We start from the raw sequence: 23941 nt of genomic DNA on the forward strand, positions 1-23941 counted from the left end.
AGTGGCCTTGTTTGCTTTTGGCTGCCGTGATAAAACATCAGGACCAAAAGCAACTTGGACGGGAAGGGTTTCCTTCACCTTACAGCGTGTAGTCAGTCCAGGGACTCAGAGAAGTCGGGGCAGGGACTCAGGGCAGTGACACGGAGGCAGGAGCTGAAGCAGAGGCCACAGAGGATGCTGCGGTCCAGTGTACGCCCTGTTGGCACAGCCACAGCCACTGCCACCGGAAATGGCAGAGCCAGCACGGCTGCTGGGCACAGTTCCCACAGAGCTGGGCCGAATGCTGCGACCGCTGTCTTTCTGTCTCTCGCTTTTGGGTTATGGTCCCTGTGTGTTGTGTTCATGGGGACTTACGCATTATGATTCATTTTATGTCTTTTCTTTAGAAGATTAAGTCTGAATCTTTTTAAGAAAATCGTAAAATTAGCTTTATCTGGCCACCCATCTAGAAGTCTTCCTTATGACCTGGAGATCATTAAGCACCAATAAGCACATAGCTAGATGAGGCCACTGCTTAAGGAATCTTCTTGGGGTATCTGCCCTTGAGAAAACTCGAGCAGTATAATTAATGCATGGTAAACAGAGACAACTACCTAAGCCTGACTAGCCAGGAAGAAAGGGTACAGTTTCGAGGACTCCCTATACAGTGTGCTTAAAACTTTCTGAAAATATAGTTTAAAGATAGGGGGTCATACAGGGTACACCTCTGGGAGAATAGAACTCAGTAATTCAGAGAGATTAAGTAAAATAAAACTTATCCTCCTTTATAGTGTAGATGATGAAACCTACTATAAAGAATTTAGGTATAAGTATTTGCTATTTATAAAAACGACTGGTCCCGATATTTTTCTGTTTGGAGTGCTTTCAAACTGCACGCACTGCCAGCCTACAAACAGGCTGTCATATACTAATAAATGTTTGCTTTGGAGGAGACATTCTTTAGAGTCTTTAAATTGGAGTTAGAGGGCTGATAATAGAAATACAATCTGTTTTGCTTGTATTTTCTAATTGTGACTGAACTTGTAACCCTGGACTTGCAATGAAAAATCAAACACATAATCTGTGCTTCAGGGGTAATTATTAGTTTGTGTTTTGAGAAACGTTTATAAATAAAGAAGCACCTGGTTGCTAGTCAGAGCCTCGAGATTGCCCTGACGGCCATCGCCTGACTGACTCCTCCCTGCCCTCGCTGAGTCCTGACGTCCTCTGTGGGCACTCTGTCAGCCACGATCCTCCACTGGGGAAGCCCCCACCCCGCACCCTGTGACTTGTTCTGGCTGCTTTATTACACAACTCAGGACCACAGGCCCAGGACCTCACTTCCCAGAGTGCACCGGATCCTCGCACATCAATCATCAATCATCAATCATCAATCAGGAAATTGTCCCAAGGCTTCCCTAGAGGGAGTCAGGCTCAATAGCCATTCTTCTTTATGGGTGACTCTAGCCTGTGACAAGTTGACAAAACAACAACAACAAGCCCCAAGCAGGTCACTCAGCTTGTAAAGCCACTCGCTTAAAGAACACACGGACCCCATGTTTGTATGTACGTAAGGTGATAGACATGGCTATAATGATGAAGGGAACCTGTGAAGGAAAATAAATACTGATCTGGAGTGGACCTACAGAGGATCTGGGCTCAGCATCCACTCCGTCTTTCACAGTATAGACGGCAGGAAACTAAGAACCATATCTACAGACCTGCAGGAGGTGACCAGGTTCCCTGTGAGGGATGGGGAAGAGAAAGCAAGATGGCGCTGAACTCGGGCCACCTGGGCAGTGCCTGGGCATGAGTGCCTTCTTTTGAATCTCCTCCCGTGTGTGGGCATAGAGAGCTGTGCCTGTGAGCACAGGCTCTCAGTGCTGCTTAAATGGAGCTAATTGTTGGTACAACCGTGACTCTGGAGCTGCTGCTGGGGCATTGAGTTCTGAGTTCTGAGGCCCAGGCTGAGCTTGCCCCAAAGCCCTTCAAACGATCCCAAGAGCAAAGGCTGAATGCTAGTCTTCTTAACAAAGACGGCTTGGCTCATCTGAACCGGAAGGTTGTCATTCAAAGGGTTTCCAGATAGGTGGAGGAGGGGTTTTTGTTAGTTTTTTTTTTTTTTAAACACATGAATATGTGGAAGCACTGCGGAAACAGATGTATTAGTATTAACTCTAAATGTCATTTAAAACTCTTCTCTCATCCTCTCTAAGCAGCTGATGTACACGGGGACTTTCAAAGACTTCATATTCATGCATGAAGGCTACGCCACTGTGGAGTTCCTGGAAGGCAGAAGGTCTTACCAGCAGGCGTGGAAGTGGATTTGGGTGCTGGAAGCAGACTCCTGCGTGGTGTCGTTGCATTGGAGGAAGACGCGGGGGCCGCCCGGCCAGCTCCCTTGGGTGTATCCTTAGAAGGCAGAGCCTGCTTCAGAGGCGCCTGCTCTTCATTCCCAAAGGTTGAGCCTGTGGGAGGCAGACAGCGTGTTAGTTACAACTTCATGAAAAATGGATGCACCCTCTCGCTGTTCAGGTTTGCCAGCCAATCCGAAGCCTACCATCTGTGGTAGAACGTGCCTTTCAGCATGTGACCCTAGGAAGCAATTGCCTGGAAATAGATGTGGAAAGACCTTCCCTAGTCAAGGACTTAAATGTCTGTCATCAAGGAGGGGAGCTACACAAACTGTACTCACATGTGCATGCACACACTTTGCCTTACATGTATGTATATCCGTATGCTGGCTTAGAGATCAGTTGGGTGGCTCATGGGATTGGGGTGTGGGGGACAATGTTCTTTTTGTAAGTGACTGAGGAGACTTCAGAATAAAAACACAGTCATCCATTTTGTGCCACCAGAGGAACTGACATGGAACTGGCGAGGTGACCTTAGGAATCTCAAAACCTGAGGTCTAAATCTCATCCCGAGATGCTCGGAGTGGGACTAACTCCCTCCCTGCATCCATGCCTGTGTTGGAGCATGTAACCCAGAGCCCCACAGCCAGGTGGTTTACAGGTAGTCAGCTAGATAGCTCAGCACCTGGAATTCCTCCCCATGCCAATAGAGCATCACCAGCATCTTAGCCTCAGCCAATAGAATGTATTCACCCCTAAAATCCTATTACTCCCCAATGTTCATATAGTCCCATGCACATGGAATAAAAAACACACAAGCGATTTCAGCAAGGATCATCTGAGACTGGCTGGTTTGTAACACTTGGAAGAATACTCTCTCCCTGAAACACTCATCACTGGACCTGTCTGCCTGACCAGGCTCCTGTTGCTTGCAGAGGCTCACATCAGAGGAGGGCACCCAACACTGGTGCCGATGACCCAAAACTCTTTACTCCTTTTCTAGAAGCTGCGACACTATTCTGGCATTCCCAGATGGAAGGAGTCCTGGGGCCCTTTCCTCCCAGCCACCAGCAGCATATGACTTCCTAAGAAGCAGAATTTGGACCCCATGCATTCCTGACTCTGTCCAGTCCTCTCCAAGCCAGTGTAAAGGCAGTGTCCAGATGCCCCGAGAGGAGAGGGAGAAGCCAGAACCACAATCTATGCTTTCCAGACCCCCTGTGGATATTAAAATAGGAAGACGGATGAGATCAAGTTCTATATGTAAAATGGCTTGGTGTTTACATAGATCCCATAGATGCTCCAAGTACTTTAAATCATGTCTAGAATTTTGATAACACCTACATACAAATATTACAATGTAAATGCTATGCAGAGAGTTAGAGCAATTGAAAATGACCCTTGGGGACTGGAGAGATGGCTCAGTGGTTAAGAACACTGACTGCTCTTCCAGAGGTCCTGAGTTCAATTCCCAGCAACCACATGGCGGCTCACAGCCATCTATAATGGGATCTGATGCCCTCTGTGGTGTGTCTGAAGACAGCTATAGTGTACTTATATACATTAAATACATTTTTTAAAAAAGAGAGACAGACAGACAGACACACACAGAGTGAGAGAGAGAGAGAATGACCCTTAATACAGATATAGCTTGTTTGTTTGTTTTTAATCTGAGCAGTTTTGCTCTGCAGTTGGTTAATCCACTGATGTAGGACCTATATATACCCAGTGATGGCTGCTACAGATATATCTCACTGGTCCAGGAAAGCTGTTCCCACGATATGGGAAATCTAGCTCATGTCATCTCCAGAAGCAGAGGCTTGGGCTTTGGGGGGGAGGGGGGGAAGGGGGAGGAGCTAAGACACACATGTCTTTGAGACTTATGGAAGCATCTGGTCTAAAGAACTGAGAGATCTTGCATTGCTGTTTTATTTATTTATTTTTATTGGAAACTTTTTATTCTATTTTATGGGTGGTTTATCTGCTTGCATGGAGACACACCACATGTATCCAGTAGCCACAGAAACCAGGAGAGGACATAGCATCCCCCTGAGGCTGGGGTTATAGATGGCTGTGTGAGCTGCCATGTGGGTGGTAAGCCTGGGTCTTCTAGAAAAGCAGCCGGTGCTCTTAACCACTGAGCCATCCGTCCAGCCCTGACTTGCTTTATTTAAAAGAAGAAATGGATGGGTAAATACAATTTGCTATTACATCTAGACAGTCTCTCTGCCCTACGTTACAAACAACTGCTCTGCCACTCTGAGGGTGTGGGAAGCTGGAAGATGAGCTTCTGTCAGAGTTCAACATAAAAAAGTGTGGCCCCAACTTTTCTTCTGCATCTTCTCCAGCATTTGGACGGTCTATGTATGTGACCTGTTAAAGACAATGATAACATTGCCTGTTAAGAGGTGTGTCTTCCAAATAAATGGTCCTCTGGAGGGAGCTGAGGCCTCTCCTCTGCTAATCAGGGGAGGCTGACTGTGCCCAGATTAGCACTTGTTAACAACAGACCCATCCATCTGCAGGACCAGAACCCTGTACTGTAAAAAAGCAGTGACGTCAGCAGGAGGAAGTACAGGGCCTTGCCGTGAGAGACTGATATGTGTCCATCATTCTGAAAGGAGAGTTCAATATTTTATGTGTATCGGACCTCCATAAGAGCGGTAGCATTATCAGAATAGCATTGACACTCAAGATGTTTGGAGATTTCATTCAACCGTTGGGAATAGGAGAATGCTACTTTTCTCCCCAGAAAAGTCTCCTTAGAATCGGTGAAGCTTGTGTGGTCCTGGGAGGAAAAGCCTCTTTAAGAATAACAAATAAAGAACTTGCTCCTGCTTGAAGCAGCTGGTGTTGTAGTTCTATCCGGTCACTGTGCACGGCTGGAGATAGTTCTGTGCACAGCAAAGAGAATGTGCTGGTCCTCTGCAAGCCCAGAAGAAGTGTCACAATTCCACAGATCAGGGTCTAAGCAGCTGGCATCGGATAAAGCAGCGTGCAGTGTCTGTCCAAACCCAGAGAGGAAACAAGGTCTTGACTCTGCAAGGCTAAAAGGCTGAGGGCCTGGAATTCAATAGGGATCCATCAAAGAGCTCAGTGCCTGAAATCAGAGACCTTCTAAGTGTTCATGGGAGTGTTTCAGGGATGAGAGGGGCTCAGCTGCCTATATGACAGGGGAATTAGCGGATGTGTAGCCTGCTGCTCCCATAATAATAATCTATCCAATGATGCATGTGATAGAAACTACATTGAGCCACAAGTCTTTTATTTAACAATTTATTAAAAATTTCCTAAGACCAGAATCATTTTTTGGTGGCACTTGCAGAGTTCAACAGTCCAGTTATCACACCCTTGATCCGTGCAATTTATTCTGTGAACATGTCAGACCAGAGACCTGGCTGTCTTCCGGGATGGGAAGAAATTGTCCTGTGCATCAGGAAGCTATTGATGCCCCTCTGAGACCAGGCCCGTAGCACTTCTAAAAAGAATAAAAATATAAAAACTTATTTCCGTTCATTATTGGTAAGATGAAGCCGGCAACAAGTGAGTCCGTTCTTTGAGTACTACTGGCTTCAGCTGACTTGACAACGTGCTGACAGCATCAAGCTCTTGCTAGGGAAGAGTGGAAAAACAACTAGAAATAAACAAGCAGCAAGCACAAGCCAGGGGAATGCTCTGGAGAATTCAGGCAGCTAGCTGGGAGAGGTCCTGGTTCCTGCCAGGCCCCGCCCACTCTGGCCCCGCCCGCTCTGGCCCCGCCCACTCTGGCCTGAGCCCTGTAGGGTGTTATCTGTTCTTTCAGCTCACCACAGGACAGCAGAACAGCAGCAAGGTGCAGAGTTGGAGGGGACATCCAAGGATGTCACCGCTGATAGCTGCTACTTCCCTGCACCAGCTTCTTCATTCATAAGTAGGGAATAAGAAAATCGACTTTAGTTGGGCCATAGAGGCGCCTCATGCCTTTAATCTCAGCACTCAGGAGGCAGAGGCAGGTGGATCTCTGAGTTCATGGCCAGCCTAGTGTACAGAGGGAGTTCCAGGACAGCCAGCGCTACACAGAGAAACTTTGTCTTGAAAAACAACAAAAACAAAAAAAAAAAAATGCCAAAAAAAAGAAGGAAAGAAAGAAAGGAAGGAAGGAAGGAAAGGAAGGAAGGAAAAAAGGAAGAAAGAAAGAAAATTGACTTTATAGACTACTGTGAGAATTGAAAGAGTTAATGCCAGGAGATTCGTAAGTTGACACAGGGGTCTGGAGAGATGTCTTAGCATTTAAGAGCATTTGGTGTTCCCGCAGAGGACCAGGGTTCAATTTCTAGGACCCTCATGGTCAGTCTCTACTGCCTGTAACTCTGGTTCTAGGAGAACAGGCGCCCTCTTCTGGCCTTGGGTACTAGGCACACATGTGACACATGCATGCATGTCTGCAAAACCTCACACAGAAAATAAAAAAAAAAAAATTAAAAAGTTCTTGCAGGAATTAGCAGAAGAAAACATATTACTGCCTGGTACACTGCATGCCCTGATGTGTTATTAACTTGCACAATGACTTTAATTTCTACAGCTAGTCATTTTAATGAATCCATTTATCAGAAGTACTCGGGAAGTCTTCGGAGACTGACACCAGATGCCTAAAGAACGTGGGACAAAAAAAGGTGGGAGGGGGTGTCATTGAGGGAAACCCAATCATTCCTTCAAGGGTGAAAGGCTGAAGAGAGAAGATGGAATGTAATTGTTTTAATAAAATACAACGAACTATTTCACACGGCAAAAACGACATGGTACCTCAACAAGATGGCTGCCTCAACATGCAAACACAGAAGAGGGGCAATCTCACAGGGTCCCACTCCTGGATAAAGAACTACAGACAACTCATGACTGCTGAGAGAGACCGAGCTAGCCTCTCCCAGGGATGAGCCCTGACCACTAACTGGTAGGCCTTAAGTCATATGCAGACAAGTAACACTTGCTGGGCTCAGGAGATTGCATTTATATACTTATGTATAACTATATATGTAACAGTAATAATTTATGAAAGAAGACCATGAATTTGAGAAGGAGTAGGTGGAGTTGGAGGGAGGAGATAAATGATATAATAATACTTTAATTTTTTAAAAACCTCAGCAAAAAGAGGAATTAGAAATGAGGGTCATAAACTAACCAGACTAAAATGAATTTCTCATAGAGAAGGAAAGTTGTATAGAAAAAAGCAGAAAACTATTAATAATGGAAACATATTATAACAATCTCTAAGAAATATGTTTCATTGATTTTGAATATTTATCCCAATGACGATGATTAAGCTACTTTCTTGACTCTTTAAGGACTATTCCCAGGCAATCAAGCTGTATAATGTTCTAGGTGCATGATTAACCAACTGATGCATATTTCATTCTTTAATGACATTTATTACTTGGTGACAAAATTCAGCTTAATTATTAAAGTGCCAAATGAATGTTTCATGTCCTGCCTTCTGCATATTTTAACTCATGTGCTGCCGCTGGCGTGCGTGCGGAATCTCCCTCACCGGATCATATGCTGAAGCCCAGGTCTCCAACTGGTGGCATTCTTTTGAAAGGTTCTAAAAACTTTGGGAGGTGGGGCTTGGCCATAGGAAGGTCACAGAGGGTGGATCCTTGTGTATTACTCTTGGTCTTTTCTTACCATACTGTGTACTTCCTATGGAAGGACCTCCTCCAGCATATACTCCAACCACCATTAGCTAAAATTAAAATAAAACCTTCTCTGTGTTACACCTGTTAGGTAGACAACTGACACACTGGATAAATATGGTATACACATATACCAGAGTGTATTAGCTGTCTACCTGACATTATGTATATGTATATGTGTATGTGTATGTGTATGTGTATGTGTATGTGTATATGTGTATGTATGTGTGTATGTATATGTGTATGTGTATGTGTGTGTGTATGTGTGTGTGTATGTGTATGTATATGTATATGTATATGTATGTATGTGTGTATGTATATGTATATGTACACGTATATGTATATGTATGTGTGCATGTATGTATATGTATATGTATGTGTGTATGTATATGTCTCATACTAAAGGGTGAACTGGAGATGTCGTTGAACAAGCACTGACAGCTGTTATTATTGGTATTACATGTCCATTTGGATCAGCTACTTTTCTCATTGCTGTGACAGAATACTTGACTGAAGCAACTTAAGGAAGAGATAGAGTCTCATGGCGGGACTTGGAGGCTAAAGAGGCTATGAGGGCTCGTGGTTTGCTCCTGGTTTGCTCCTGGCTCTGTGGACAGGATTCAGAGTGCCCAGAAGCAGCTATTATACTCAAGACCTAAGCCCAGAAGCCTACATCTGTTATCTAGGTCACCATCCCAGCCGTGCCCAGGCAATGCCTATAGCTGGGAACTAAGGTTCGACTTCACAAACTTGTGATGGAAACACCTTTATAAGTTCCTAGCCATCTCCTGATATGAAGTACATTTAATTCAACTTTAGGGTTTCTCATGGCTTGATCTCTAAAGATTTATTTTTATTTAATGTGTTTGGGTGCTTTTACCTGTATGTGTGTACATCCACCATGTATGTGTAGTCCCTGAGAAGGCCAGAAGAGGGCGTTGGATCCCCTGGAACTGGAGTTGCTGTTCATTGTAAGCCACTATGCATGTGCTGGGATTTGAACTTGGGTCCTTTGCAAGAGCAGTAAATGCTCATCTCTCCATCTCTCCCAAATTCTTATAGTTTTTCATCCCAACACTTCAACAGTCTAGTCCAAAGTCTTGATATATAAAAGGAACTCTTCATGGTGATAACAAACAAACACTAGGTTACATATACCCAATACCCAGTGACATTGAGCAAACTTTTCCACTACAAAAAAAAGAGGATCAGGGGCCATAGCACGGGAAGACTGGACCTGAATCAATACCAGGCCCCACCAGGGGGTCCTATAGACTCCCACAGCTCGCTCCTAACTGATGGTGACAGAGATGGTCCCCTGGGGTTGATCTTGCTGCACAAAATCAAATCCCCACAAGGATCATTGACATATATTTGTTTGAAAAGAGGAGGATGAAGAGGGGAGTGAGGGAGGTGGGGGAGGGGCTGGTATATAAACACATACATGTGAAATTATGAATAGTAATAACAATACGTAAACATTTTAAACTCAGAAGGAGAGAGATGTTAGCAGGGCAAACACCAACTTCTGTAGCTACACGCAGGGCTCAGGGTAACCTCCTCTGAGCTTGAATGAGCTTGGTCAGCCACACCCTTATTGTCTCCGCTGCCAGTCTCCTGTGACCTCACCAGGTGCAGTAGAAACTGTAGACAGTAGGATTCGGGCCCAACCAAGGCTCCTGGTCCTATCATGCACAAGAGTGCATTTAAGAAACACTCGCTGTCTATATGAATCAAGTACTGGACACAAACCTGTCCTGTCGCACCACTGACACAGCCGTGTCTCTACCTCAGATCTTGAATTCACAGATTCCCTAAAAGCCTCACAGTTTCCCCTGCACTCCCAGTGGATTCATGCCTCCATGAATAAAGTATGAGCATCTGTACACACGATAGCGTATTGGTTTTTGAAGTATTTCCAAAGGATTGAAGCCAATACACAAAAAGAAGAGATGCAGATATCTAGCCCTCAGCAGGTAGGGCTGGGGCTGAAGTCCTCTGGTAGGACACTTGCACAGCATATAGAGGGCTTCAGGTTTGCTCTCCCCAGCACAGAAAAAAATATTTTTTTTAAGGAGGAAAAAGAAATCAGAGTGTATCTACAATTCAGTGGGTTTTGCCAGCTCTCATGTGCTTCCCGAGCAGGTGAAGAACCACTCACCCAAGTCTGCAATTCTTTTCTCATCCACCAGATTTCAGTTCTGGCTTTAAGCTCACATGCTGTGTCAGTGTCTGGGCGCCACAGTCTCAGAAGCTAATCATTAACATTGCCTTGGTCATATCTCAGCCTCATCCTATACACATTAAGGTTAAAGTGGTTTGTTAAGAGATCACCACCAAGAACACTCTGGACACACTCAAGAAACCTAACACACAAGAGTACTAAAGGGCACACCGCAAGAGCCATTTCACCAGATGCAGAACAGGCCTGGAACAAAGTCCAATATGCCTTTGTGGTAAGAGCCCTGGAAACGACCTAGTCATAATGTAGGTCATATATGACACACAGGGGCCGTTATACATGAATAAAACAATCAAGGTATTCCTGTAGTGGGTTTGGCCTAATGCTGCTTATATTATGTTAATTTGGGTCCCCAAAATTGTTTGTTTCTGCATATAAGACACTGGGGAACCTGCCCCCAGTTGGTTCTGATTTGTAAATAAAGTTATCAGCAGCCAATGACTGGGCAGGGCAGACAGAGGCCGGACTTTTAGGATTCCAACAGGACAGGTAACATGATATGTGGAGCCCTCCACAGGGGAGGCACTGAAACTGGCTTAGACATAAAAATGTCTGTAGTCAAAACTTCACCTAAAATGTTGGTTACAGAATCCTTAAAATTCATCATGCCATCCTTCACATGGCAAAAAATGAGGATTTGTTATATTTCTTATTGATCAAATTAATTCATTAAAAAAGACAGTTGTCTTTCACCTGCTCAAACAAGGAGCAAAAATTCATCCTTAACTGATCTGTGCACCTCACACAATCCATACAAATATCATTATAGAATCAAACATTTGGTTGTATATCATATATCGCAGAATCATATATCGCAGAATGAAATGCCAAGATGCCGTTCTGAGAAGATTCATCCTGAGGGATTCTGGGATGCCTGCTGTTCCAGCTCTCTGCTTGATTCTGCCTCACCTGATACTGTTTCCAGAGACTTGTTCCCAGAACAGCTTCAGGAAGAGCTGCTGATTTCCTATGACCTCAATTCATATAGCCTTTCAGATGGATTCAGTCAAAACTTCAGTTAAGCCCTAAACTTTTTAAACATACAGAGATTAAATAACAAATGATAAAGCTAGCTTTCTTAAGTCTACCCAATTTTTCCAATTTCCCTACCCCTCCCACACCTTAAAAAAATTTCATCTCCCCTATTCAACAGGAAAAAGCCACGGAGAGTTGTCATCCCTAGTTCTTGGTTTGGGGTGTCTGGTTATGGTTATTTCATAAATTATAGATAGGCTGTCATTTTAAGGGATAATTATGATCATTTTAAGGGAAATGATCATAATTTGGGGCAGAAAGGAAGATAAATAGAGAGCTTAGAGTCATGGATTTCTATCTTTCCTTTCCTCTTTTCTCTCCTTTCTTTCTTAGGTAAAGGGAAGTGGGCTGAAAAAGAGGGATAGAGTAATGTTATAAGAAATTGGATAAATGGGAATGGATTACTAAATTTACTCTTAAACAAAACATTTTATAGCCATAATCTTACATTGGTAGAAATCTTTACATTTTGATGCAGAATTGAAGTTATATTTTCTTACATTGGTACAAAATTTATATATTGATACAGGTTTAAGGTTGTCATTGGTATACATTTTTGTACATTGATACAAAATTTAAAATTAATTTTGTTCCTCTTACATAGGCATTGTGCCTATACAACTCATTTAAGAATACAAGGCTTAGACCCAGCCCTTCTAGCAGCTGCTACTACAAGCTGTTTAAATGGTTAAGTAATACAAGTTAAGGGCCAGATAGTAAAGCCATGGTAATATTAGGTTCTGATTTAAGAATAATAAAGTGTTTTCAATATTATTCAAATAGAATAACTAAGATTAGTCAAGATTTAACAGTTCATATATAGTATATAGAGATAATATTCAAAAGCATCAGAGATCCACAGAATATGACGTTTAAAATCATTTCATTATTAATAGATCTTTTGACTAGAAGACATGTCTGCTCCTGACAGTACTCCCATCCCACTGCAAAAAAGATATCGAATAACCTCCATATAGAGTTTCTCCAGTATTGACAAAGTAGTAGGGGCAAGAATTGCCCTTATTCATCTACAGACAAAAAATACTGTCCAGGAAAGGACACATGGTGTGAGTTAGTTGACAACTTAGCTCTGCCAAGATGGGATAAACTAGTCTTTGATAATTCCTCCTTCACTGAAGGTGGGTCAGATGGTTGGGGCCAGAAGGCTGAAGACAGCTGCTCCAGTGTTATGAGGAACAGGGGACTGTCCAGGTAGTCAGCTGTCTCTACAAATTGTTTACATTTTGGAAGCTATGTTTTTGTGCTTCCTATATATGCAGGTAATATTTAATTCATTCTTGGATTTCTGACAGGATTGAAGACTAGTTATAGTCTCATAATCAAACTTAGGTTTGATTTAACATTAAGGAAAATGATCTAGATTTAGAAGGATGGTTTTCAGATGGTAATACAAGTTAAAATCAACATAATTCCGACACAAAGTTGAGTTGTAAACTTTTTAAGTTAGGATAGATGATAGAGTAATTTATCTAAATTGCCAAATATGATGGATATTTAAGTACATATCATACCTTACAATTTACATAGTCATTATAATTATGTTTAACATATATCTGAGAGAAAAGAGACTTTTTAAATGGACAAAAACAGGGAAATGTAGTGGGTTTTGGTCTAAATGCTGCTTATATTATGTTATTTTGGGTCCCCAAAATTGTTTGTGTGAGAATGCGCACGTCCACATGTAAGACACTTTCAGATTCTGCCTCCAGTTTGTTCTGATTAGTAAATAAAGTTGCTGGCAGCCAATGGCTGGTCAGGGCAGACAGAGACAGGACTTTTAGGATCCCTGGGCTAGGGACAGAGGAAAAGGAAGGAAATCCACCATGTTGGGAGTGGGAGAAGAAGGATTCTATGCCTGGAAAGTGCGGAACGGAGAACAGAGCTGCCACGTAGGAGGCAGGGATCTGTGGTCTAAGAGGGCTACACATCTGGGTCTGATACAGATGAGGTAAAATACAAAACTTAGCAGTAATAACTTGGGAACTTCATAGACTAGCCACATAAAGGTTAAAAAGTGACCCAGTCATTGAGCTGCTTTAGACATATCAAAATATATAGGTTATGTGTGTGTGTGACTTTAATTTGGGAACCCAAAACAATTGGCAGTGGGGAACACACCACTGCTGGGATCAATTTGAGTAGCTTTAATTAGATAATACTACACATTCAATTTAAATCTGAAACAAGACAAGAGTGTTCACTCTCAACAGCTTACTCCATTCAGTGTTCAAGGTCTCCAAGGAGTAAAATGAGAGAAAGAACTTAAAAATGACTAATATCCACTTATCAGTGAGTGTGTGTGTTCTTTTGTGATTGGGTTACTCCACTTAGGATGATATTTTCCAGATGCAACCATTTGCCCAAGAATTTCATGAATTAATTGTTTTAAATAGCTGAGTAGTACTTCATTGTATAAATATACCACATTTTCTGTATCCATTCCTCTGTTGAGGGGAAGCGGGGGAGGGTTGATTGGGGAGCAGGGGAGGGGAGATGGGTTATGAGACTTTCAATGGGGGGGAAGCAGGAAAGGGGACAACATTCGAAATGTAAATAAAGAACATATATAATAAAAAATGATAAAAACGGAAAAAGAAAGAAGTCCAACCAACTGTTCCAATTTGCAGGTAACTCAATCCTATACTTAAAAGATCCTGAAGACTCTGCCAGAAAATTTGAGAAGTGATAGGATTCTCAGCAAAATACAAGAATGGAAATCAGTGTAAGACACATAAGTAACAATTCTGTATGCCAACAACAGACTTGATAAAAAGAAACCAGGATGGAAACTCCATTTGCAAAAGTGTTAAAAAAGTGAAATACCTAGAAATAAGCCTATCTAAGGGGATTGAAACCTTTACAATGAAGTGAGGGAAGATGATTTACCATGCGTTGCTGGTGCGGATAACGTGTGTGCTGCTGCCACTGTGGGAATTAGTATGGAGTTTCCGCACAGAACTAACAGCAGACTCTTATCATATGACCCAGTGATACCTGTATGCACCTGATATCTTCTGAGTCCACACAGCCCAGAGACACTTGCACATCCACATTTATTACTGCAACATCTGAAATAGTCAAGCTAAGGAACCAGCCTAGGTATCCATCACTAGGTTGGTACAGTGGCTCTCAACCTATGGGTCGAAAGCCATTCATGATAGTAACAAAATTACAGTTATGAAGTAGCAACAAAGTAGTTCTATGGTTGGGGGTCACCACAGCATGAGGTGTTCAAGGGACACAGCATTGGGTAGGTTGAGAACCCAATGGTTAGTAGATAAGAAAATGTAGTATATATACATAATGACATAATGAGTTTTATTTCGGCTATATGAAAAACTTCAATCTGTCATCTGGTAGAGAATAGATTAGAGCAGAGACTGCCATGTTAAATGAAATAAACTGATTATCAGAAAGACAAACATCATGTTTTCTTTCAGAGTCTGAATCTAGACTTAAACTCACACATGCATGTGACAAGGAATTGCCTGGCTATCCCATCAAGATGGGATTTCCTTTTATAAAGATGTATTTGTTATTTTACATGTATGTGTGTGTGTGTGTGTGTGTGTGTGTGCATGTGTTTATGTGCATGTAATATCCTAAGTGTCGGATTGCCTGGAACTAGATTACAGACGGTTGTACACTACCATCTGTAGGGTTCTGGGAATATTGAACCCGTGTCCTCTGCAAGAGCAGCCAGTGCTCTTAAATGCTAAGCCATCGTTCCAGTCCCAAGGTAAAACTTCTTATCACTGTAACAAGTATTATATTTAGAAACCTTTTGGAACAAGAAGGAAAAAAAGATGACTTTTGGCGTTATGGAGGTGACCAGAGATGGTGGGAGAGGGGTGTTTCAAGGGCTGATTTAAGGTACGATGCCATATGTGTACACTAATGTCATAAGAAAACATATTATTTTATATGCTAATGAATAATTAATTAAAGTGAGATGGGTAAGCTGATTCCATTACAGACAATCAAGGAGACTAGGCCTGAGAACTGGGCAAGCCCAGGCAAGTTACTACTACTACAACTACTACTACAACTACTACTACTAAACAACACAGGCTCACACCCCATGATAGTTCTGGAATGCCTGGAGATAGAGTGAGATGAAGTTCATCTACCCCAGAATTCCAACGTGCTTTAAATTGGGTCTGCAAGCTCACTTGGTTGACTCTCCATCTTGGAATGAAAGACCCCCCTCACGTTGGATTTCTGCAGAATAAAAAATGCTCCTTGCTTTTGCATACTGTTTGAACCTGGGGCATCACCCTTCAGCAAACCTCGGACCCTCACACAAGGAAGGAAAGAAAAGTAAAGGTGCCTGGCAGACCTTCTGGTGTACCAGCACTGAGGGACTAGAGTCACTGGCTTTGATGTATCCAGAAAGCCATCGTGGAGCCTGGTGGGAAGCCTGTCAGACTAGCTCTTATGCTTGCTTCATCAGGTGCATTTCCTCAGGCTTCCATCTTCCCAGGAGACCCCCCCCCCCAGAGATCTCTCTCCGAAGGCTGGTTGTGAGAACAGTAGTCGCCTCTCTGTCCATCTTTCCCCAGTAGCCCTGCATCCTAACACACAGGAGAAGAGCCGGTGGCCTCCTTCACTTAGCGCAGATGTTACTTAGCTTCTTATTGTGCTAGAAGTTAGTGTTGGGGTTCTGTCTAAGCTCCACCCCACACCTACCTGGCAATAGCCAGGTATGCCCTGCCCCAGAGATCTGGCCCACTATAAGAGGGGCTACTTGCTCCTCCTCTCTCTCTTTGCTCTCCGCTCTCCCACATTCTCTCTGCCCCTGGGGCTCTTCCCCCCTCCACATGGTCATGGCCGGCCTCCACTCCACTCTCTCTTCTCTCTCTCTCTCTCTCTCTCTCTCTCTCTCTCTCTCTCTCTCTCTCCCTCTCTCTACCCCTCTACCACTAACTCCCATCCCTTACTCTGAATAAGCTCTATTCTATACTATGCCTGTGTGTGTGTGGTCCCTCAGGGGCAGAGGTGCCCAGGCAAGGGCCCGCCTGGACACCTTTCCTCACGCTGCCTAGCCACACTCACCTAACCCCCTATTCTCTCCCATTTTAAGCCCTTTCAGTTAGCCTCAGAGCCTTCTACCACACAGCATTCTGGGTGTCCATGAAATGACGTCCACCCACAGACCAGAGGCTGGTCTGGATGGACCTATCCATCTGTAAGACCTGAAAAATGAGGGCGCCTTAGCGCCCCACGCCTCAGAAGGTAACACCCAAATCACTTGCGAGAAATGGTCTTGATGCAACAGCAAGAGGATTTTTATTCCAGAGACTCTGGGGTTCACAGTCACATACCACAGAGGGGTAGAGAACTGTGGAACCACGAGTGTAGAATCGGGACAGCTTTTATGGGTTTACAACAAAGCCAACACATCATAAACCAATCATTGCTTAGTATCGAGAGCCCACGTAGTGTGAGCCAATTGATTTGTGCCACTCCATAGTGGCACAAATTTAAATTAGGCCAATCAGTTTAAATTATCCGAGACCACGCTCTGTGGACCAATCAGTTTCCTATTTTCTCGGAGGTCTATAGCTGAGTGAGCTCCTGGGTGGGGGTGATGGCATAAGCAGTTTACAGAAGCAAGATAAGCAGCTAATTAGCTCATTTCCCATTACCTTACTGGGCCAGGGTCACTTCTCAAGGCCCTTTTGCCTAGCTCCTAACAAAGGGCGGGGCTCTGGAATGGGACCTTTCACCTAGTTTCTAACAAAGAGTGGGCTCAAGGAATGCAACCTTTCTAACAAAGAGCGGGCTCTGGAATTTGAGGTGTTCGGGGCTCCTTAGAAGGCTGGAGTTAGAGCTTCTTTGAAGCAAGATAGCATTTAAAACTTCTGACTTCTTGGGGCCATTTGAGAGTTAGGCACTGGGGATTTTTAGACTGTAATTCTCATCCTTTCACATCCAAGGTCCTCAAACAAACAAACAAACAAACACTGCATCTGTTGAGGTTTGGCCTATTACTATGTACTGTAAAGCTGAATTCTATACTGGCAGGTCTAGGCTTAAGAGTGACTTCTCCAGTTTACAAGCTTTTGTTGTGCAAACTTTGTTCCTTGACTTCAAACTATTGGTTAAATAAAATTGGCTACAGCTTACTGGATTACAGTTTATAGATTACTGGAGGGATTAGAGGTAGGTGGGTAGGGAGTGACCTGGGTGCAGGGGTTCGGGGGACATGAGGGGGTAGGAACCATGAGCACAAGGCCAGGAGAAGCAGTGAGGATCTGGGGTACACCACTGGGGAGGTAGCTGGGCCAGTAGTTAGAAGAGTAGATTAGTGGTGACCCCCACCCCCCAGTAATCGTCAAAACCAAATAAAATAACCTTAGTCTGAGTCTCATTGATTTGTAACGTAGTCATGGATAAGTTTAAATGGATCACACAAGATGTGCTGAATCCCTCCTGTAAAGTCTAGCCTTCCAAGTTCACAGGGTGCCAGCAAAGTGTTTAATGGTCAGACTATTAAGAGTGGCAGGCAGTACCATTACAAAAGCCCACATCTCAAGGCTAAGTCTGAAAGTTAGCAGTGACTTCTTAAAGAAAAGTTAATTGAGTGAACCTCTTCTCTGGAATGGCTTTTGAAGAGCACTCCATCATAAGGTTAGTCAGGGGACAAAATGGCGGAATGGGCAAAGTTCTTCGTGGAGTACCCAGGACTCACTGATTCTCACCTGGAAAAATCAATGTGAGAGTTTGTTCAGTTCCTCTGCTGTTTAAATATGGTGCTTCCTCACTGAAACAAAGTTTGAGGCTTAACTCTTCACTACAGCAGTGTTGGTGGGTGGGGCTAGTGGGAGTTGTGCAACTCACAGGGTAAGAACTTTCACAAAGGGATCATTGGCTTGCTATCAGAAATGGTCTAGCTGTTGCTGGAGTTTGGTCCCCTTTCTCTCTTGTCCTTATCCTGTTTGTCTGTTGGCTTTTCTGTTGCACACACATAAGCCCTCACTACAAGCTGATCAGGTGTTGGACATGCCAAGATGCCTTTGTGCTTTCATAAGCAGGAGTCCAAGCAAACCTTTTTCTTTGGAAACTGGCTAGTCCCAGGTATTCTGTTATAGCTAGTAATGGGGAAAGACTAATAAAGTTCCTTTGTGGGGTTTCAAAACTACTCAGATAGAGAGAGATGGTTACCCAAGGACATAAAGATGAAAGGATGGATACATTGACTCTTTCTACCATAGAAGCAATCACAGAGGTCCATTGCCAACATCACCTAAACCACAGTTTTTTAACGTCTGGCACAAAGATGGCTCAAAGCTCCCCTTTGCTCTGCTAAATTCTCTCTCTTATTTGTCAGGCCATATTTGCAAGAGCATAGTCAAATATTGATGGAAGTTAGTTACTTAAGAGACAGAGGGTTAATAAGATACACCAGGAGATCTTTGTGTAATCAGAAGCAACATTGTACCCTTCCTCTTTTGTATCAAGTAGACTCCCTGTAGTAAATCCATTTCCCCATCTTAATACTTAAGCCTTTATCCACAAACACATCTACAATGGTTTTCCATCTTGTGACTCCGTTAGTAGTATCTTGGGGACATATTAAAACTCTAACATTTTAATTATATGCTTGATATGGGAATTCTTATAAGATCATATGATTTGAACTCAATTTAAATTCTGCTGAATTTATTAGCATGGTGTAAGAAATTATACAAATGATCAAGGGTTTTTATAGAGCAGCTCTTAGAGAAAGCTGGTTATCAGACTTCTGGTCTACATTTTTTTAAAGCACAGATCTGTTTAATTAGTCACTTTGAGACATTTGAGGTAATTCGTGGATTTATTCTATGCCAGACCCTTTCAATGAGCCCTAATTTGGCAGTCAATTCCATTGGGATCTTGAGGGAAAAAAATCAAGTATTAAAAGGTGGGTCACTGTGACTGAACCGCAAACCTTCTCCCATGTATGTATAGATGTCTTAGCTCTGAGGATTAGGCTAGATATGCAGGCAAGGTGAGATTTATATTTTTTTGACTTATTTATTATTTTTACGTGAATGTGTGTCCCTGAGTGAGTTCATGTGCAACATGTGTATGCAGTACCTGCACAGACCAGAAGAGGGCATCAGATGCCCTGGAATTGGAGTTACAGGTAGTTGTGGGTCACCAAGTAGGTGCTGGGTTCTCTACAAGAGCAGCAATCACTCTTAACTGCTGAGTCTTCTTTCTAGCCCCAAGATGAAGTTCTTGTAAAAAGAGTGGCCTAGCTAGCATCCCCTGGGAAATATGAATCCTTAAAGCAGGGGAAGAAATTGAACATCCTCCTAGGAAATGAACAACATACTGGTTTTTATGTAGGTGTGCCAGACGGTAAATCAAAATAGCACTTCTCCCTTAAACTCTAAGCAATGTCTTCTTCCCTTTCTGGGTGCATTCCCTCGGGGTCCATGGGGGTGGTTACCACCACTTTTTCCACTTTCAAGACACTAGCTATATTTCTCTGCACAGCTATAGGACTCTCCCTTACACGTAGCATCTCTCAGTGCTGGCTGCATCTTGAGCCAACCCAGGGCATGTTATTCTGTGCTCACCGGGATGTTTGTGAGCAGCTCTGGCTTCTTCCCAGCTGAGAGCCACTAGTTAAATGGAAGACACGGAGAGCATAGAGAATCCCGCATGGTTGGCTTTCTGACGAAAAGCACTCAATCATGTTTTAGGTTAATCCTTCCGACAAAGAAAGAGTGGGTACTATACCTTTTCCGACAACCCTAATAGCTGTTCAGAAATGGGGGCTTCTCTGCTTCTCATATTTAAGATTCCACCCAGTGCCAACCAGAAGCTAGAAAGCTGGGCTGAAATATTCCAGGCCTATGAGAGCTGAACCATGCCCCAAGAAAAAGTGTCTCACTAACAGGAATAACACCTGCATTGGGGACCCAGCAGGAGCTGAAGGTGATGCTACAGAAGCAGTTCACATCACAGTTTAGAGATCCATTCCTTTGCCAGAGTCCCACGCTGGCCTAAAACTCCATACAGAACTGAAGAGGTCCCTGAACTCTAGATCCTCCTGCCTCTGTCTCCCAAGTGCTGGGATTGCAGATGTGAGGCACCACACCTTGTTTTAATAAACATTTTTTTAAAAATAAAAATCACATCATTAAATGACTTCACACATAAAAATACCAGGCACCTAGATCCTGGTAGCCATTCGAACTGTTGTTAGATGTTCATTGAGCTGTAGAGTTTGGGATTGGCCAAGTGTTTGAGTGGCTACCTTAATCTAATAGGCAGTTTTTAAGGTATGATGATTGCTGCATTCATAAATGTAAAAAGAAGATGAAGAAGAGGAAGAGGAGAAAGAAGAGGAGGAAGAAGAAGAGAAGGAAGAGGAGGAGGAAGAAGAGGAAGAAGAAAAAAAGAAGAAGAAGAAGAAGAGAAGAAGAGGAGGAAGAGAAGGAAGAGGAGGAGGAGAAGGAGAAGAAAAGAAGAAGAAGAAGAAGAAGAAGAAGAAGAAGAAGAAGAAGAAGAAGAAGAAGAAGAAGAAGAAGAAGAAGAAGAAGAAGAAGAAGAAGAAGAAGAAAAGAAGAAGAAGCTGAAGAAGAAGAGAATTCTGCCATTCTGGGCTCCAGCTGGGCCTACCCTCTAAGTAGAGAGGCCTGTGGTCACTGAGCCCTGTGGTCAGTCACCAAATCCCATGGTAGATGTACCACAGCACTAAGTGCAGACATGTTAGGGACAGCCATGAACAAACAATGTTGGGACTTAATGCAATCACCTTGGATTCCAAAAACAGTTGAGCCTCATAGGACTTATGCTCGCCCCCCATACCCCAAAGGAGGATAATTATCTGTGTCGGCGATGGAAGATGTTGGATAAGCGTTAGGCTGAGACTGGGACAAAGACCAACATGGTGTGGTCTTTGAACGAAGGAAAAAAAAGTGGCTCATTACAGCTGCACATTGTAAAGCCCCTCCTTACCTGGATTGTGCTACAACTGAGTTCTGGGTGTCACCAGCACTCTCCTGAACGACCACCAGGCACACAAACCAGAATCTCATATGGAAAAAAGCCAGCTCTTCTGACCTGTCACTGTTCCCCTTGCCTAGGACTATGAGAACTGTCGTCCATTTTGGGTTTCCCAACTGTTGGGGTTTTGTCTAAGCTCCACCCCACACCTACCTGGCAATAGCCAGGTGTGCTCTGCCCCAGAGATCTGGCCCACTATAAGAGGGGATACTTGCTCCTCCTCTCTCTCTTTGCTCTCTGCTCTCCCACACTCTCTCACCTCTCTGCCCCTGGGGCTCTTCCCCCCTCCACGTGGTCATGGCCGGCCACTCTCTCTATTCTCTCTCTCTCTCTCTCTCCCACTAACTCCCATCCCCTATTCTGAATAAACTCTATTCTACACCATGTCTGTGTGTGTGTGGTCCCTCAGGGGCAGAGGTGCCCAGGCAAGGGCCCGCCTGGACCTCCCCCCCCCCCCCCCCCCCCCCCCCCCCCCCCGCTGCTTCACCAACAACAACTCTGTCCCCCATGCCTCAGGGTCAGTGTCTGTCACTGGAGAGTCAAGTCAATAAACCTGAACTTGTTTGCTGGTAATTTGGGTGTGGCCGCCAGGCTCTCAGTAGGGAACAGGAGTAACTATGTTATGGGGAGAGACTTCTCCTCTCAAGTGCCGACAGGATTAACTTGTGGCCATCCTAGAATGGAGATGGTGATGGACTGGACATAGGTCGCCAGGACTGTTTAATTACACATCTCTGTCCCCTGCCCCAGTACTTCCTTTGCTTAAACCTGCAGTTTGAGGGTCATCTACTTTTCTGCTAAACATGCCACATCGATTAAATCTCCTTTTTTTCTGCTACCCCCCACCCCCCACTACAAAGAAAGAACTCATGTACCTGCTATCTGATACACTGTAAATTCTAAAGCAATGACAGACCTGTCAGCAAATCACAAAGCTCACACTCTAGCTTAGGCACAATTGCTCTTTTGAGAGGGTAATTTCCAGTATAGCCGCAAGGCCTGCTCCAGTCAGGTCAGTCAGCGAAGCCAGGACCACGGTCTGTTCACAATTGCGGGAATTTAGCCCATCATACGGAACCAAGCATCATTTATACTGCCTTTTAACCAATTCTCATAAAGTCTGATGAGCTTTATAACCTTCCTACAGCCTTTCAGTTTTATGTGAAAGAAGCAAAGGTTCAGCTTCACCACTTTCTGTAAGGAAACCCCCCAAAGGGAGGGTCTGGCTGCCTCTGCTAGTCTTCAGTGGCACACTGGCAAGTCCCCTGGGCTTCTCCGGTTTACCACTCTGGCCTGAAGGGGACCCTGGGGCACTTTACTTTTTAGGAATTCTCTTCTCCCTCTTCAGGGCTTTCCTCTTGGGATCTTGAAGCCCCCCTCCCCACGCCCTCCTTCAAAGATCGAAGTGGCTGAGGCCTGGCTCCATGGGAAAGCTGTTGGGCAGTTCCCACATCGATGTCTTCTCCCCACCCTTCCCCCACCCCTCGGATTAGACAGCTTTTCTTTTGCCTCCTTTTGGTTAGTGCGGAAATGTTTGCCAATGGAAAATATTTATCAAGCGGAGCACTTCATCCTCATAGAGGAGAGTTTATCCACTTAAAGCATTTTAATCAGCGTCGTCAGTCTGAATGCACGGCCCTGACAAAGTGACCGTCGCTGTGGGCCAGGTAGGTGGGAGGGGTAATTGCTGAAACCCATGTCGCAGCTGGACGGAATATACTGAGTATATAGGAATGACCAGCTGCAGCCTGTGGGCTTCGGTGGAAATGGAATAAATTGTTCTCTAAAATATTTATGAAAGGCAACATCTGCCTGCTGGGGCCTGCTTCCCTAAGGAGACTCCTGGTAGTGCGAGGCAGCCCATAGGAGGGAGATGTTTATTTGAAATCTTGGCAAACTGTGCACAACCATGTGGGCCCTACCCTGGCGCCCCCTGGTGGACACACCCTCACAATGCCCCAGACTGTGAATATGATAGATCTTATTTCTGAGTTCTGGGGTACAGGCAACTTATGGAAGGAGAATATTCCACAGTCATATTGAGAGACCGCTAACAATTAGCCTAGACACAGTGCAACTTAGAAAACTGTCAACCTTAAGACAGCACTCCTGTCGTCGTCGGCTTCAGAGACCGGCACTCCCTCCGCAGGCACCTCCTCCAGCTGCAAGGAAGAGCACTCCTTCCAGCTGCAAGGGTGAGCACTCCCTCCTGGCTTCAAAGAAGGAGCACTCCCCTTGCTTCAAGGACCCATCCCCGCTCAAAGTAACTGTGTTTGCTCGAGATAACCTCTAACCTTCCGCTGAGCCATGAATTGCCGCTGATCTCCCCATTCCTTATGACACAGATCACAGCCTGAGCATCCCCTCCCCCTTTCTCTATGGTCTGTTTCTTTTAAAAACCCCAGCAGCAGCTGCCGCATGTTTTTGCATCAAGAACAATCTCTCCTGAATTTTTTGGGGGTGTCGTCCTATCCCACGACTTGAGTGAAGATTTCCCAGAATTGGGGAGTCTTTGAATATCGATCCTTTTAAGGATGGAAGAGAACATGGGAGGGTCAAAGCGTAAGAGGCCTTCAGCTAGCTTGAAGGGTAGGAGGTAAGGGTGGGTGGCCTTAGCTGCAGAGAGCCCTCCGGAG

At 44.2% G+C, this 23941-nt stretch overlaps 1 protein-coding gene across 1 annotated transcript in view; it reads right to left on the reverse strand.

Moving 5' to 3' along the window:
• The window catches only part of Mtus2 (microtubule associated scaffold protein 2), a 358083-nt gene that overhangs the window by 100185 nt on the left and 233957 nt on the right, over window positions 1–23941 (reverse strand). Inside the window, exon 5 of the mRNA XM_052168367.1 lies at window positions 2286–2447. Coding sequence (XP_052024327.1) covers window positions 2286–2447 — 162 coding nt within the window. The remainder of the gene's footprint in view (window positions 1–2285; window positions 2448–23941) is intronic.

Source organism: Apodemus sylvaticus, chromosome 22, assembly GCF_947179515.1.
Source record: "Apodemus sylvaticus chromosome 22, mApoSyl1.1, whole genome shotgun sequence".
Lineage (NCBI taxonomy): Eukaryota > Metazoa > Chordata > Mammalia > Rodentia > Muridae > Apodemus > Apodemus sylvaticus.